The sequence below is a fragment of the Echinops telfairi genome, unplaced genomic scaffold (assembly GCF_000313985.2).
Source record: "Echinops telfairi isolate 266 unplaced genomic scaffold, ASM31398v2 ScPeMD7_7424;HRSCAF=8462, whole genome shotgun sequence".
NCBI lineage: Eukaryota > Metazoa > Chordata > Mammalia > Afrosoricida > Tenrecidae > Echinops > Echinops telfairi.
In genome coordinates, this window is record NW_022111324.1 from 19692987 (window position 1) to 19709189 (window position 16203).

General features: G+C 38.5%; 1 protein-coding gene across 4 annotated transcripts in view; it reads left to right on the forward strand.

Moving 5' to 3' along the window:
- Nucleotides 1-16203, forward strand: part of RASAL2 (RAS protein activator like 2) — a 111473-nt gene that overhangs the window by 79778 nt on the left and 15492 nt on the right. For 2 of the 4 annotated variants that reach the window (XM_045297917.1, XM_045297918.1), the window contains exons 10-13: nt 1597-1798; nt 3721-3920; nt 4694-5555; nt 15266-15400. In XM_045297917.1, coding sequence (XP_045153852.1) covers nt 1597-1798; nt 3721-3920; nt 4694-5555; nt 15266-15400 — 1399 coding nt within the window. The remainder of the gene's footprint in view (nt 1-1596; nt 1799-3720; nt 3921-4693; nt 5556-15265; nt 15401-16203) is intronic. The other 2 variants (XM_045297919.1, XM_045297920.1) reach the window with 1 other exon arrangement.

Sequence of the window (16203 nt, forward strand, 5' to 3'; positions counted from 1 at the left end):
CGTTCCCCTTGATCCTGCCCTACCAGGTCTCCCACACCCACCTCCCCACCAATTTGGATTGCTTGTTGTTCCCTTATTCCTGGGTGTGTACTTTATATAAAAGCCAACCATGTGGATTGGTTTATATATAAAGTATACCATATATAGGGCATATATGTATATACACACACTAGTTTTTCAGTTCATTCATGCATGAATTTATTCCAAATAAAATATGTTTAATTGAAGCACATCTCTAGGATCAGTGTATGGCTGTAGTAATACACTTATCTTAGTCTCCTGGTATATTCCAAAAAAGGTCAATTCAAAACAGAGGCTTCCAAGAGATATCTGCTAAACCAACTAATTTTGAAGCAGAGAGGTCAGCTCAGAAGGTTATGGCCATTATTTTTGAGGATTCTAAAGGGATAAAGGACACAGGGCAGCACTGCACGTATTATGAAGAAATTATAGGAAAACTGGAAGCTATACCAGTGAGTAAAGGCCAGGAAAGTTACGCCAAGGAGTTCTTTCTCACTGCAGCACTGCATCTGCTCATTCTTTGAGGGCTGCAAGGACTGGGTTAAGTTAACTTCACGGGGAAAGCTGACCCCATCCATTCTACAGCCCTAATCTTGCCCCTCCAGACTACCTTTTGTTCCCAAACCTCAACGTCCATTTAAAAGGAGTACAAACAGTGTAAGGCCCTCAAGGATACCAAGACTTCCATTCTGACATGGTATCAGTCAGTGCAGAATTCCTAAGGGGAGGGTTGTTCATTCATTTGTTCACGGTCACCGACTTGATATTGGCTCCTAGTGACCCTCTAGGACAGGGTAGAAATGCCCCGGTGGGTTTTCAAGGCTAGAAATCTTTCTAGGAGTAAAAGCCCCATCTTTCTCCCACAGAGCGGCTGCTAGCTTCAGGCTGCTGACTTTGCAGTTAGCAGCCCCAAAAGCATAACTTCTGCTACGTCTCCCGGGCTCCCAAGGGAAGGACTAGAGAGATGGAAATACCACCCTCAGAGGTGTGTAGACCTCAATGAAGGACATATCGATAAGCAATAGCTTCACATTTTGATGTTCTTGTTTAATAAATGTTTCTATGATTTTATAACAGTACTTTTGACTTAACCCTTTCTATATATTTAACATACACACGGATTTGAGCTAATTCTAGTAAATATTATTCTTAGTTCATTTGGGAATGGATTTAATGGATGTAAGCAAAGCCTTAAAACAATGAGACTCTAGATAAGCTCGAAAAGAATTTCTTCTATAGTGGACGTAAATTATAAGAGCAAAGTCCTGGAGAATAAAACTCTGAAGCAGTTAAGCGATGGAAGGTGTATGCTGGTGAGCATTCCATGGATAAGGGCTTCAAAGACCAGGGTAAAGAGATTGGGCCTTATACTATGGAGAACAGAAAGCGGTTCAACGTTTTGGAGTATTACCCTGTTAGCAAGAAAGTGTGCTTTCATATTTATTGATCATTGGTAAGATATTAAAATTAGTATTTTCCCCTGAGAAAAGATTTTTTTTTAATGTAGCCCAGTATAAGAAAACCTTACCTAAATATTTTCTTTCTCATTTTCTCGCTCCTCCCCATCTGCTGTAGGTTTGGTAACAAGGAGGAATACATGGCATTTATGAATGATTTTTTAGAACATGAATGGAGTGGAATGAAGCGCTTTCTCTTGGAGATCTCTAACCCAGACACCATCTCAAACACCCCTGGCTTTGATGGTTACATTGATTTGGGCCGAGAGCTTTCCGTTTTGCATTCCTTACTCTGGGAAGTCGTTTCTCAACTTGATAAGGTAAAGTAGACAGGAAGAAGATAATGGAAAATGGGAGACCTTTAATGTGCTTGATTTCTGGAAGTTACCTAGTGCATATCTATAAATTTTATATCTGAAAACTTGTACTAAAGCACATACTCAAAAATTGGTATTCGGCCATATATGAGAAAAGGGGATATATAGTGTTCCCTAACAATCCTGATTTAAAAATATTGATAATACCACATTTGAGGTGTTTTATCCATGAGATTTTCTACTATGCAAGTCAGAGGGTTGATATAATTATGAATGCTGCTGTCATCGGGGATTTGATTATTCTGGTGTTTTCTTCCTCGATAGATGTGCACTAAGAATACAGAAAGCAATTATAATTTTGAGTCATTCCTTTCTGACTACAAGCTAAGAATTTTATTGTATTAATTACTAAGTTTATACCAGGCCTATTATTTTCTTCTTGGAATTTTCAAAAAGTAATACGTTTTATAGATGAAAATAGTGTCATGAAATTTGACTAGGTTTATCTCAATAACTATTGATGTTTTTGTTTGCTTCAGGTATTTGTAAACATGTATGGTGGTATGTTAGAATAACTTCAAAAGGCAAAGTTATGTTTCTATGATAAAGATTTGTGTATTTGTTTTTCTTCATTTTCCTATCACCCTTAAAAATGTTGTATCAATTAAATGGAGTGGGGAGGAGTAAAACCTATTAACAAAGACCACTGTCCTGAGGAGACTTAGTAGGGTGTCCACAGATGCTTAAAATATTTGTAAACCAATAAATTGTTCCTTATTCTCTAATGCTCCTCCTTCATGCTTAGAAATGCTGGCTAGATTTTTAATTTGCCAGCTACGCTGAGGGTAAATTCCTCAAGTATGAGTTGTGCCTTAAAGTAGTTGAGCAAGTAAACACATTTTTCAGATGGCATATCTGCCCTTTTGAGCAGAGCAGCAAATCTATTGATTATTGAGAAGTCAAAGTAGACCCAAAGGCAACCATATAAAACTGCATAAAAATGAAGGGGTTCTATAACTTCCTTGAGAATAAGGATTCTCTAAAGAAAAAAAAAATAGTTGTGATGGTAAAAGTGTACTAAATAATTATCGTTTGTTGGCTAACTATCAGTGAAATGCAGGCATTGTTATCACGTGAAATAAGCATGGCTTATTCAGGGTCAAGGTCTTTTTAACAGGTTTTGCTGTGTAAACACACTTTTTCTTTTTTAATTTCTGTTTGGTCCTGGGAACCAATACATGTAGACATATCTCCTAGAGAGAGTTTATTTGATTTTGCTCTGTGTGTGTGTGTGTGTGTGTGTGTGTGTGTGTGTGTGTGTTGGGGGGGTGGGGGTGGGAGGTGCAGAAGAAAGCCTTAGTGAGCCATGAGCAAGGGTTCCCAAGATGAAATGGGATCACGAATGGCATTGTCAACTGTGTGCCCTTCAGTGCCCTGGATCCTGAATGCCGTACCTTCTTGTATGTTGGCATGCACTTCTTTTCTCACATGAGCCCTTCTCCTTGGAAGTTTCATCACACTAGCTAATTCTCTGGTCTTTAAGTTCCTTTTGGTTAGAAGGTGTTTGGTTCTCCCCCTACCCTTCCCCAGCTCGATCTACTTACTCCTGAAGGTGTAGTTTGCTTTGCATGCCTGTTTTAAGTTGGAATGGCAATAGTTTGGTTGTATTGAGCATGTCCTTTCATTTTTATTTGCATAATCCTAATTTCTATTTCCTTTCTTTTCTGGATGTCTGCTGCACCTTGTTTCGCCTCCTCCATTCATCTCGACGCCATGGTTCCGCTGCTCCATAACAATGCATTATGAACCCGCCACTCCCACATGCAAACACCTACCCTCCCCTCCGACTTCCATCCCTCCATCACTGGCACCGTGTCCCAAAAAACAATCTGTGGTGGATGTCGCAATGCTTATTATCCAATTAGGGTGAAAATTCCTTCCTACAGGCAACCGTGGCAAAATTGGGACCCCTCCCTCGTGTTCTTGCCGACATTACTAAGTCCCTGACTAATCCTACACCAATACAGCAACAACTAAGACGGTTCACTGAGCATAACTCCAGTCCAAATGTCAGTGGGAGCCTCTCCTCCGGGCTGCAGAAAATATTTGAAGATCCAACTGACAGGTATGAGAGAGAGAATGGGAGCTATACTATCTCAGAGAGTGAATGGCACAAGTCTTTTTAATGCATTCGTTCCGTTTACAGCTTCAAAGCCTTATGAGCAACTGGCAAGAAGAATCTGACTGACCAAAAATAAATCCATTTGTTGTCATGATTAAATTCCAGCACTAGGATGACTTATATTTTCATAACAATAATGTAGAGGAATCATATATTCAAGAAACATTTTTTACATGTGCCCCACTTAACAAAAGGCCACGAGCTTTATGGAATTGATGTTTTTCATGCACTGTAGTGTTTACAACTCCGGACAACCCCTATTTGAACTGTTTCATAGGTAACTGTGTCAGCTGTTCAAAAGAAACAAAGTTGATATCTAGACATTAGATTTTGGATTTGTAAGCCATGCCTTTAGCGGGGACCCTTTGATTGTACACTCACAGCTTCTGAAGGCTTAGAACCGATTTAAGTTGATGAAGTGGGATCATTGGAAGGGTTTACAATCTTAACTAAGATGGGACTGGAAATCTAGTAAAACCCCAAAATAATACCAAAGTGGTATCAGGTAGTCTTGTTCTACTCCTTTGGAGAAAGGTGAAAATGGGTTTTACTCAGAAATTTGACAACAGGATCTGAGTTTAGAAAGAAATGTAAGTAGAAATGTAATCTATGTGGGGCCTGCAAACCTTCAGAGAAATTCATAGGCCTTAGCTGAGGGAATTTAGCAGTACTGAATCCGCCTCAAGGGTAACTAAAGGTCCTTTTCTTTTGCACAGTGATTTGCATAAACTCAAATCTCCAAGCCAAGACAACACAGACAGCTATTTCAGAGGGAAAACATTATTGCTGGTCCAGCAGGCCTCCTCCCAGAGCATGACTTACTCTGACAAGGACGAACAGGAAAACAGCCTTCCTAATGGCCGGAGCATTTCTCTCATGGACCTGCAGGACACTCATGCTGCTCCGGGGGAGCATGTGCCTGTCATGCTCGATGTGCCTATGCGTTTGACCGGAAGCCAGCTCTCCATAACCCAGGTGGCCAGCATCAAACAACTTCGGGAAACCCAGAGCACGCCTCAGAGTGCACCCCAAGTCAGGAGACCCCTGCACCCAGCCTTGAACCAACCAGGCAGCCTCCAGCCCCTGTCCTTCCAGAACCCAGTCTACCACCTCAATAACCCAATTCCAACAATGCCAAAGGCCTCTGTAGATTCCAGTTTGGAGAACCTAAGCACTGCCAGTTCCAGAAGCCAAAGTAACAGTGAAGACTTCAAACTCAGTGGACCTAGCAATAGCAGCATGGAAGATTTCACAAAACGCAGCACACAGAGTGACGACTTCTCCAGGCGGCACACTGTGCCAGACAGGCATATACCTCTCGCTCTTCCTCGGCAAAATAGTACCGGGCAGGCCCAAATCCGAAAAATGGACCAGGCTGGGCTAGGTGCCCGAGCCAAAGCCCCACCATCCCTGCCTCACAGCGCTTCCCTCCGTAGTACTGGGAGTATGTCCGTGGCATCCGCCGCCCTGGTAGCTGAACCTGTGCAGAATGGGAGCCGGTCCCGGCAGCAGTCCTCTTCCTCCAGAGAAAGCCCTGTTCCCAAAGTGAGAGCCATCCAGAGACAACAAACACAACAGGTAGGGGTTAGTGCTGGAGGGGCCTGGCTTACAGGGAGCCCAGCTGTTTGCTCCCTTTTTTATGTATAACTCACTGAGAAATCCAGTTATCACAAGGTTTGCACTTCAGTCTTCTGCTACCTCTAAATGGAAAGAGAAAATGAATTTGGGAGGCTTCTGGAGAGGCAACAAAACCAAGTGTGACCCCAACCCATAGGACCCCTTCTTTCTCTCTTTTCATCTCTGTTTGTGTCTTAGAGCAGACCACTGTTGAATGGCTAATTAGACACTGGAACTATCTAATCTCTATGCCATATTAGCTATATTTGGGGACTCTGGAAACAAATTCTTCCTAATAATTGGTTCTAAGTTACCAAAATAAAGGCTTACATTCTGAGCAAAGAGTTTAATATAAACTGTGCCCTACTCCATCTCCCAGCTACCTCTGAAAATATCAAGTCCCTTGGGCCTTTTCCTGGAAATGGCTGGAAAAATAAACAACTGAACACCTGTAGAGGTAAGGTAAAGGAGAGTGGTAAAAAGAATGAAACAGGTAGTTAACGAGTTTTCTAAGCATTTTGCAATGCCCTTACATTTCTTTTTCTAGTTACATGGGTGAGCCCACCAAGTACTTACATCTAGTCTTTACAAAAGGCTTTTTTAAGTTGTTTTAATAATTTTTGTGAATTAGGTGGAAGTTTACAATTTCGATCATCCAACTTAAACTAATTAACCAAACCCCTAATATCTTTTCTGCCCCTCCCTGATAGCTTAGTTTTCCTTCTCCCTCTTCTGGATTACAATCTTCCCCTCGCCCAAGTTAGTACTTGTCTATCCTCTCGACTGTTTTTTCTTGACAAATAGCTCTGCCAAGGATTAGTAATTTTTTTCCTTAAGTATTACATTTTTGAAAGACTAATACACATTGTACTCTTCAAAACAAATAACCAGTCTTTTCATTTTTCCACAAACATTTTGAAGCCCCCTCATATATCCCATTCATTTGAAAAGATATTGCTTCAAAACTCTGTATTTGTTGAATGTTTTTTGAAACCTAGTCATACTTTATAAAAGCACTGGAGAGCTTTCTGGTTAAAAGAATTGAATGACAAACTGTTTCATGCAGGAGAATAATTGGGTAGGGAGCCCCCAAAAAATGCATCTTTTTTTCATGTATTTGCAGTTTTACAGGTTGGCATTAAGGAGTTGGCTTTTCCGGACTCGACTCTGCTGTTACCATAGTCTCTTGCCCCTACTTTGGTAGTTACTGTTTGCACACATTCACATACACACCTAGATACAGAGGGTGGGGGAGGATGAGAAGCCTAGCTAAAACTGGCTTCTATGCAAAAGCTCCTCTTTCGCTGTTTCCTGAATTTTTTCCAGTCCTCAAATTTCCCCTTCTGGGTTGTTATATTTTCCAAAATGTCACCAATTCATCTTGTTTAATAAGTATTTTCCTTCAATGGAAAGGAAATATATAGATTTGAGTCTGTGAAGAGGCTATATCATTCATTCACACCTTATTGTCAATTGTTAAAAAGAGAAAAACAAAGATAAATAATTTTAGAGATGGGATTTTGTGGGGAAGCAAACATCTTCTGAGGGCTTAGGGCTACATGAGTTCACTAAGGATAAGGTAGGAAATAGGGCAAAGCATTAGACAGGTGAGGGGGCTAGGAGAGAACCGAAAGGGCCCCTAACCAACTTTTCAAATGCTGCCTTAGGGCCGCCCGTCAACATAAAAGGTGGCGATTCAAATACTTGTTGCTCTACTTCTGTCTACCCCTTCCTCCTCTATCTTGCAGTCTTCCAGTCCTATAACTTGCATGACTCTAACTGAGGGTACCATTATTCATACTTATTCTAAATTAAGTAACATTTTGTGTACTTGTCTGGAACCAACTGCCATTTGTAACAGTTTTCCTTTAGGAAGATATAACACCTGTCAAAAAATGTACACAATGGCTGTTTTTTATGGGCGACTAGAAAACCAGATGAATGGATAAGAGAGACAAAATGCAGACAGTCTCCAAACAACTGATTTAAATAGTAATTTTTTAAGAACTTTACTGTGGTAAAAATATGTATCCCCCAAAATGCTATTTTAACAGTTTTTGAATGTACCATTCAGTGCTGACAGGGGCAACTAGTACCTTATCTTAAAGGTCACTATGAGTCAGTATCCGCTCAGTGGCAGTGAGTTTGGTTTGGTTTTATTCTGTGGTATTAATTACATACACCATGTTTCACCACTAGTTCGAAGTTTTTCATCACTCCCCATGAAATTTGTATTTTTTTATACTAACCCTGTAATAAGTTACTCCAAACTCAAACTCACTGCCATGGAGTCAGTTCCCCTTCATAGCAACCCTATAAGGCAGAGTAGAACTGCCCCTGTTTGTTTCTAACTGTACATCTGTGCAGGAGCAGACAGCCTCGTCTTTCTCTCGAGCGAGCAGCTGGTGGTTTGAGGTGCTGCCCTTGGCGGTTGATTAGCAGCCCAACACATAATCCACTGTGCCCCCAGGTCTTCGTTTTTAAGGAGTTAAAGAATGACTTATTAAACAAGAGGTCTTCAAAATGTTTGTAGGAAAACGTAATAGGAAAGTAATGGGATTTTCCCCGAACTTTTGGAAGCTCCTTTGTATTGGCATAAAATAGAGCATGCAGCCAGAGGGAGAGCTCCTTGGCCTGCTTTACAGACTCACCATGCATGCTCTGTGTGCCCCACCACGGGAGGGAAGAGTCAAGACTGGGTTTTGTTTGATCAGTTCGCTAGTTTTTCCTTGCGGCCCTTTTCTACCCAGATGGCTCATTTCTCTAGCTTCTATTCTTTCTTCTCTTTCTTTGTGTTTCTTGTTAACTTTTCTCAACTCATCCCTGCTAAGGCTGTGGAATTCTATTTAATCAGCATATTGGGGAGGCGGGGTGGCAAATAGATAAATGCCTTTACATATTTTAATTGCAAATTGTGTTGGAGAATTCTTCTCTTTGTGGGAATTGTTCTGTAGGCGACTGTTAGTTGTCTGTAGCTGTGTCCTAGGCAAATTCCACTACGCACAAAGCAGTGGCCATTGTTGGCAGAGTAACTGACTTCAGTCTTCTCCATCTAGTGAGTAGGAAGGAAATAAAAGTCCTAGTGAAATAATATACAATTTTTTTTATCTCCAGGAAATTCTTATACTTTCTTTTAACCTTTTCTAGTCTCTATCGTGTGTATGTGTGCGTGCGCATGTTTACACCAATGTTCTTTTTATAGATGGTAGAATTTATTTATTTACTATATGTGCCCTTCAGATTGTAGGAGGCCCTGGTGGTGTAGTGGTTACATGTGGAGCTGCTAACCACAAGGTCAGCAGTTTGAAACCACCAGCCATTCCACAGGAGAAAGAGGAGGCTTTCTACTTCTGTAAAGAGAATCTCGAAAACCCACAGGGCCAGTTCTACTCTGTCCTATAGGGTTGCTATGAGGAGGCATTAAATCAGTGGCAGTGAGTTTGGCTTTTGGTCATTCCAGATTTAGCATGTTCTCTAACCTAGGAAATCCAAGTTTGAAGAGGGCTCTTAGGTAGGTGTTTGACAAGCCTGTGGGTGGGGCTCTAGATCTAGTTTTCACCTTTGGATGTGTTGAGCCCTCTCCTAGACTACATCTCCAAGAACTCTCAAGAGTTTGCTTATTAACTTAGCCTTTTCTATGGTGTTGATAGCAAAAGTGTTACTCATATATGACTGTTCAGACTATGAAGAAACTGAAACCAGTAAGTCTTGTTTATATCTAGTAAATACTAGCAAGGAACAGGGACTTGTTTTGTTCTCAGTTGTCCTCAGCATAGTGCCGCTATGACTAATTGTAGTACCAGTGAAACTGCTGGGTCAGGGCCCATTTACCCTAAGCATTCTCTTCTCTTTTCCAGGGAAACCCTACACAGCTTCATTTCAGACTTAGAGGAGTTTCTTATTCCTTTTCTTTTTGTCTTCTCATCCTTCATTTTCTTTGATGATCCTGCTGACTGAAAGTCAATAGATACTAACTCTCTTCCTAAGGTCATAGCTAATCAAGATGAGATCTGAACCACATATCAACCTTTTCCCTCCATTTCTTTGACCCTAAGTTAGTAGTAAATGTTGATAATTATTGACCATTAACTACAGATAAATTGTACTAATTAATAAAGTGGAACAATCCTTCGGCAAATGCCTTTGAAGCACTTTCAAAAGATCAGAAGAAAAATATGATGTACTTGTTTCTTATAATAAATTCTAAATTAGTAATAAGTTGTAACAAATGCTAGAGTATTAATATGTGAGAGTTTATAGTGCATCTGGTGTGAATGTAACAAATCTCTATTTAAGGCAACTGTGTGACATGCCATCCCTCAAGGATTGACAGTCTAGTTGGGAACTAAGACCAGCAAACATTTAGGAAACCTAAAAGAGATAGTATATTTTTTTTTATAAGAAGAGTATATTACTCCCAGAATTGACTGTGAAACAAAACTCAACTCTATTTTCTCTCCTTCCAGCACCATTACTATCTTCTATTTGTTTAATAATACTTTTCAATCTCTTTATAATTAAGTAAAGGCTTTATCATGTATGTAAGAAGTAGAGAAGACTGATCTGCTTTATTTTGTCTACACTAATTGATGACCTCCAATATACCAGGTAGAATTCCAGGCCTGAGATATTAGAAAGTGTTAATAAAAATAAAACTGAACCAATAAAATAGGAACAGACCTGAAAATCCCAGTTCCTAACATACAATCTCATAATTATTAGGTGTTAGTCCTTTTGAAGAGACAGTGGCTACCCCCTCACCAGTGGAATGAACTGATCCTTGTTTTTATAGCTTCTTACTTAACTAACATTTAAAGCTCAGATTTACCTAACATGGTGGCCGTGGTATTTCTAGCATGCCTTTTTAGAGACTGAACTCTCATGTGTTCCTAGGAAAACCATTGGTTTGCAGAACATTTACAGACACTTGATAGTCACCCATAATACAGAGAACGAAAGTTCATTCAAGCAGTGTCTGATTATCCATATAAAACAACACTAGTGAGTCGGTTTCTTTGAAGTAATCTAGTCCTCAACCAGTAAAGTTGTTATTAACTTTTTGAAGTTGTCATTAATTTAAGTAGCAATTTTATCTAAACTGTTAAATAGGAAATTTAGTTTCACAGTGAAGTGCTTTTCCCGTGCTCTGTGTGCCAAAATTATGATAAGCTTATAAAAACTAAGAAGCGTTTATCTCCTTTAAGTTTAACTTTATTATTTTTTAACTCAGATTTTTTTAATAATCAAATCCACATTCTTTTGCTTTCCAAGTATTTTTAACAGACAGACAGACAGGAGAGAGAGAGAGAGAGAGAGAATGTGTGTGTGTGTGAGAGAGATTCCACTAGCATACTTACATAGTTTGCACAGTGCTTTTAAAACTAAATGCTTTTATGTACCCTCATTTGTTTACCACAAATTTTGTTACTTTAACATTTTTATTACTCTGTAATTCACATACCAAATAATTTGGTGATTTATTATATTAAAAAGTTATGTGATCATCACCACAATTTTAGAACATTTCTTCATTCTTGTATTCATTATTATTAACTTCCCATTTCCCCCCAACCTTCTCTGCCATTACCCTAAGAAACTATTAATCTAGTTACTGTCCATAAATACCTGTCTTGGATTTCATATAAAGAAAATCATACACATACACACCCAAAAAAAACAACAAACAAAAAAGCCCTCAATCCAAAAGAAAACAGGAAAAATAAATACTAGAACCTAACATTTTATTTTATTTTATTTTTTTAAAAGTCATTTTATTGGGGGCTCATACAACTTCATCACAATACATACATACATTAATTGTATAAAGTACATTTGTTACCCTCATTATTCTTTTTTTTTACATTATTTTATTGAGGGCTCGTACAATTCTTATCATAGTCCATATATACATCCATTGAGTCAAGCACATATGTACACCCGTTGCCCTCATCAATCTCAAAACATTTGCCCTCTACTTTAGCCCTCAATACCGTTTGCTCGTTTTCCCCCTCCCTCCCCCCTTCCCCTCTCTCCTGAACCCTTCATAATTCATAAATTATTATAGTTTTGTCATAAGTTACACTGTCCGACATCTCCCTCCACCCTCTTCTCTGCTGCCCATTCCCCAGGGAGGAGGCTATACTTAGATTCTTGTAATTGGTTCGCCCCTTCTACTCCACATTGCCTTCACCCTCCAGGCCTCGCCCTCTCACCACTGGTCCAGAAGGAGTCATCTATCCTGGATTCCCTGTGTTTCAAGTTGCTATCTGTACCAGTGTATATCCTCTGAGCTAGCCAGATTTGTAAGGTAGAATTGGGGTCATGATATTGGAGGGGAGGAAGCATTAAAGAACTAGAGGAAAGTTATATGTTTCATCGTTGCTACTCTGCACCCTGATTAGCTCGTCTCCTCAGCAGGGGGGTGTTCAGTGGCCAACCGATGGACTCCACTCTGCTCTCATCCACCTTTACAATGACATGATTTCTTGTTCCTTGATGCGTGATACCCACTCCCTTTCACAGTAGAACACATTTTAAATGGGCCAAAATGGAAAAAAACGATAAAATGTTAAATTTTAGTCTAACTGTATCTGCAGTAATTACTTTCCAGTGCACTCTGAGAAAAGGGTTAGTCAAATCCCTGGTCAGTGGTCAAAAGTCATTCTTGGGAGGTTTAATCCCCATGGAGATGTGTCAGATAGACTTTGGGCTTTCCCCTTAGCCTTCTGCAAACCTCTGGTCTTGGATTTTATTGTTTTCGATTCTTGGATCACACAAGCTGGTATGCTTCTTCCATGTGGATTCAGTTGATGCCCCACTTAGATGGCTGCTTGTTTGAAGACAAGCCTTCAAGACCTCAGATGCTATTCTTTCTAATAACTGAGCACCATCTGATTTCTTCACCACACTTTGCTATAGCACTCATATCTTCAATGATCTCTTAATAAGAACAAATATGGAATAGGACCACATCCTAAAAACTAATTGTTCATACATTAGGGCTAATTAATTAGTGTGAACTCAAAATTCATTCATTACCTACAGTTTATATATGTCCCTGGTCCACTTTAGAGACAGCATTATCATCTTATTGAGGAATATTATAAATAATCCCCATGGGGCATATAATATTCTAATAACAGTATTAATTTAACCAATGGTATAGAATTTAAAATACTGTTGAGAAAAGAAAAGTATACATGTATAGGACAGCTTTTTAGTGAAAATAAATCCTATAATAACTTTTGATGTGGATGTTACCTTTATTTGGTAGACAAGCTATCCTACAGGTTAATGCTCTGACCTGTATACTCAAACAAGGTGTTTATTTAATAATTTAATTTTGTAGTGCATATTAGGAAAGTATGTAGCTCTAGAAAAAAAATACAAAGCATACAAATATATCGATGTATTATATATGTAAGTATATAATATCAAAATCATTATCTTTTTTTTTTTCAAAATCATTATCTTATTGATGTTGCTTAGATAAAGTCAAATAGAAATTTGTTGTAAAGAGGAGATAATATAATCACTGAAAATGTGAATATAGTAAGAATAATGAAAGAAATACACAAGTGAATTAAGCATAAGAAACATCTGCAGGAATGGAGAATGGACTATTAAATACTGAGGTACTGAACATATATACAGTGTAGAAAATGGATTTAAAAGGGAATTTTACTTCATTCATAACTGCCTGCTTATGTGTCTGTGTGTGTGTCCACATACCCAGTTCATCCATCGATTTTCAAGTCTGAAGCCATTTTTATTAATATGCATATGTAAATGCATTTGTAAATAAGCCAAACCCTGACTCCCCTTCAAATCTCTAAAAGGTCCTTGCGTATTCCTTTCTAAAAGTCTTTCCTAGCCCATCTCTGTTAACTTTTTTGTCTCTGTGACCAATGTTTTTCTCAAGGTCATCAGAATACCCTCTTTTAAAATACATCTATTTAGAGTTTAACTGGGCTCTATTCCAAAAATGACTTATAAATTATTAAGATCAGCTCTACATGGGAGAGAAAATTCCCTTCAGTTATGGGATTTTGGATCATTTGTCCTCAAAAATAGAAATCCACTTCAGTCTTAAAAAGGCAAACTGACAAAGCTTTGTCCCCCCATCTCTACACACAACGGGGACCTGGGGCAGGAGTTCTTGAACTGAATCCAAGGGAAAAACCAGCTTGGCCACAAAATATTTAGAAGTATAAAAGTTAAACTAAAGATACATAAAGTGAGAGACTATACTCTTAGAAAGATCATTGTAATTTATTTCATTTAGGCTTGCATTTTATGCAGATCATAGTTTGAGATTAGAGTGTGGGGGGAAAATACCATCTAAAGTTGTAGATTTAATGAAAACCAAAATAAAAGGAATAAAATTAGCCAGAAGTTACCCAGAATTCAGTTTTGTTAATATATAGAAGGCTTCCCTGAAAAAAAAAAAAACAAGAAGGCTTCCCTGGATTAAGTCGGGATAAAGGAGAATATCTCACACATAACAAATGGATCCCTTGAATGTCCAGAAGAGATCATAATTTGAAAAGAAAGATAATATTCATGGGAAAGGCAGACCAGAGAAAAGAGGTATTTATGCTTTACTTCTAACATTATAGAAAAAGCACTACTATTCAGAAGCCTAATGTAAATTATAATACTCAATGCCAGTTTTCTAAACATAAGTATAATACAATAATAAGATCCAAACTATCTAGGACTTTCTGGTTTTGAAAGATCTTTCAAATTATACTTTCTTACTCAATCCTCACAACTCCATATAAAAAGATGGCCAGAATAGGCCTGGTGGGGATGGTGGGGATATCCCTATTGCATAGATTAGGAAAATAACGTTTAAGAAATTAAATAGCATAGCTACTAAATGACAGGGTGGCAATTCAAGGCCCGATTTCTTTACTACAGTGTTCATCAAATCTATCTTAGAAAAGGACAATTTATCCATGTAGCTTGCTGAAAATGCCCCTATCCTATCCAGCATCAATAGTTTACTTCTATATTCAGCAAGGAACTTTCTTGTCAAAAAAAAAAAGTGTATTTGATGCTCTTGAAAAATGACCAATACCACTTATTTTTCTCCTTTTCACACTGTTTAGTACAAAAATTTAGAATAGGTATTCCGATTTATAAATGGGTATTTGGTGAATTTGCTTAGTTTCTTGGTTCCTGACCATCGAGTTAATTGCTTCACCTTAGCAATCAACCTTCAAGTCATAGTTAACTTTCTCACATTGGGTCATCATCTTAATTTCAGTAAATAGTTTGGCACCTCACAGCATTTGGACCATTAGGAAAATTAGCAGTTTAAAGGCATTGGCTTTATTTAGAGAATGGGAAACAGAGACTCTCTTGGATATGATGCATACAATTACCTTCTCTGAATTTTTTGTCTTGATATGAATAGATATTCTCTTCACCCACCCCTAGCCATGGCATCAATAAAATACAAGAAGGCTTCAAAAAGTTTAAGGAAAAAGTAAATTTAAAATAATAGATTTTCCCACAGATTTTGAAGCCCCCTCATATTACTTGGGACTGAGAGCGTTTATTAGAAAGCTGATGGATCACAGTTATCGCTTCAAGCCTCTCTCTTGGTGGAACATAACTAGTAGGTAAGCTGTTTGGGGAAACGCTGATTGCTATTTCTGACACAGGTTCAGTCACCAGTGGACTCTGCCACAATGTCCCCCGTAGAGAGGACAGCAGCCTGGGTTCTGAACAATGGGCAATATGAAGAGGATGTAGAAGAAGCTGAGCAAAACCAAGATGAAGCCAAGCATGCGGAGAAGGTAGAAATAGTCTTTGTTTACGTTGTGACTCTCACAAATAATCGGCTACTAATAGAGCTTATCTAACAGAGTAGAAACTTCCCCACTCCCTTCAAGCACACCTGTTATGTTAGTCATCAGATGCTGTCTGCATATAAAGGGGCAGCGTGTCTGTGTGTGAGACTGTTGGAAATGTCCCTCATGCGGGCCATTATAGCTATGACTTCCTCCTGTTCTTTAAATGTAGATTGCTTTCCTTTTGAGAATATGCTATTTATTTCTAGTCACTTTGGATGAGTTGTTAGTGTTTTCATATATTGACTGTAACCAAGGACTGCTAGACATCCTCTGTTACCTTGTTAACAAGCGTTTTCCTTTTATTTATTTTCTCTTTTTTTCTCCCCCCTTTTCAGATGAAAAACTTACAGCGTTTTAGACAAAACATATTAAGTATCTAATTTTTGCATTTTGTTTTATTTTTTAAAGAAAAGTTGACATGGAAAAAGGATCATCAAACAAGAACAATACATATGACATTGTTTCATTTAATTGACAGCCAGACAACTACCTTCTGCTTGCTTATGCATGTGATCCTGAACTACGTTTATTGATGCAGTCTGCCTCTTAAAGCTGTTATCAGAGCTGTCATCTTTGACATTCTGGATTAACAAGTGTATTTTAGGAACCTGTTGTGGGGTAAGCAGAAGCTAGTTGTCTGGTTGTCAATTAAATGAGGTAATTTTTTTTTTTAAACATTTTATTAGGGGCTCATACAACTGTTATCCCAATCCATACACACATCAATTGTGTAAAGTGCATTTGTA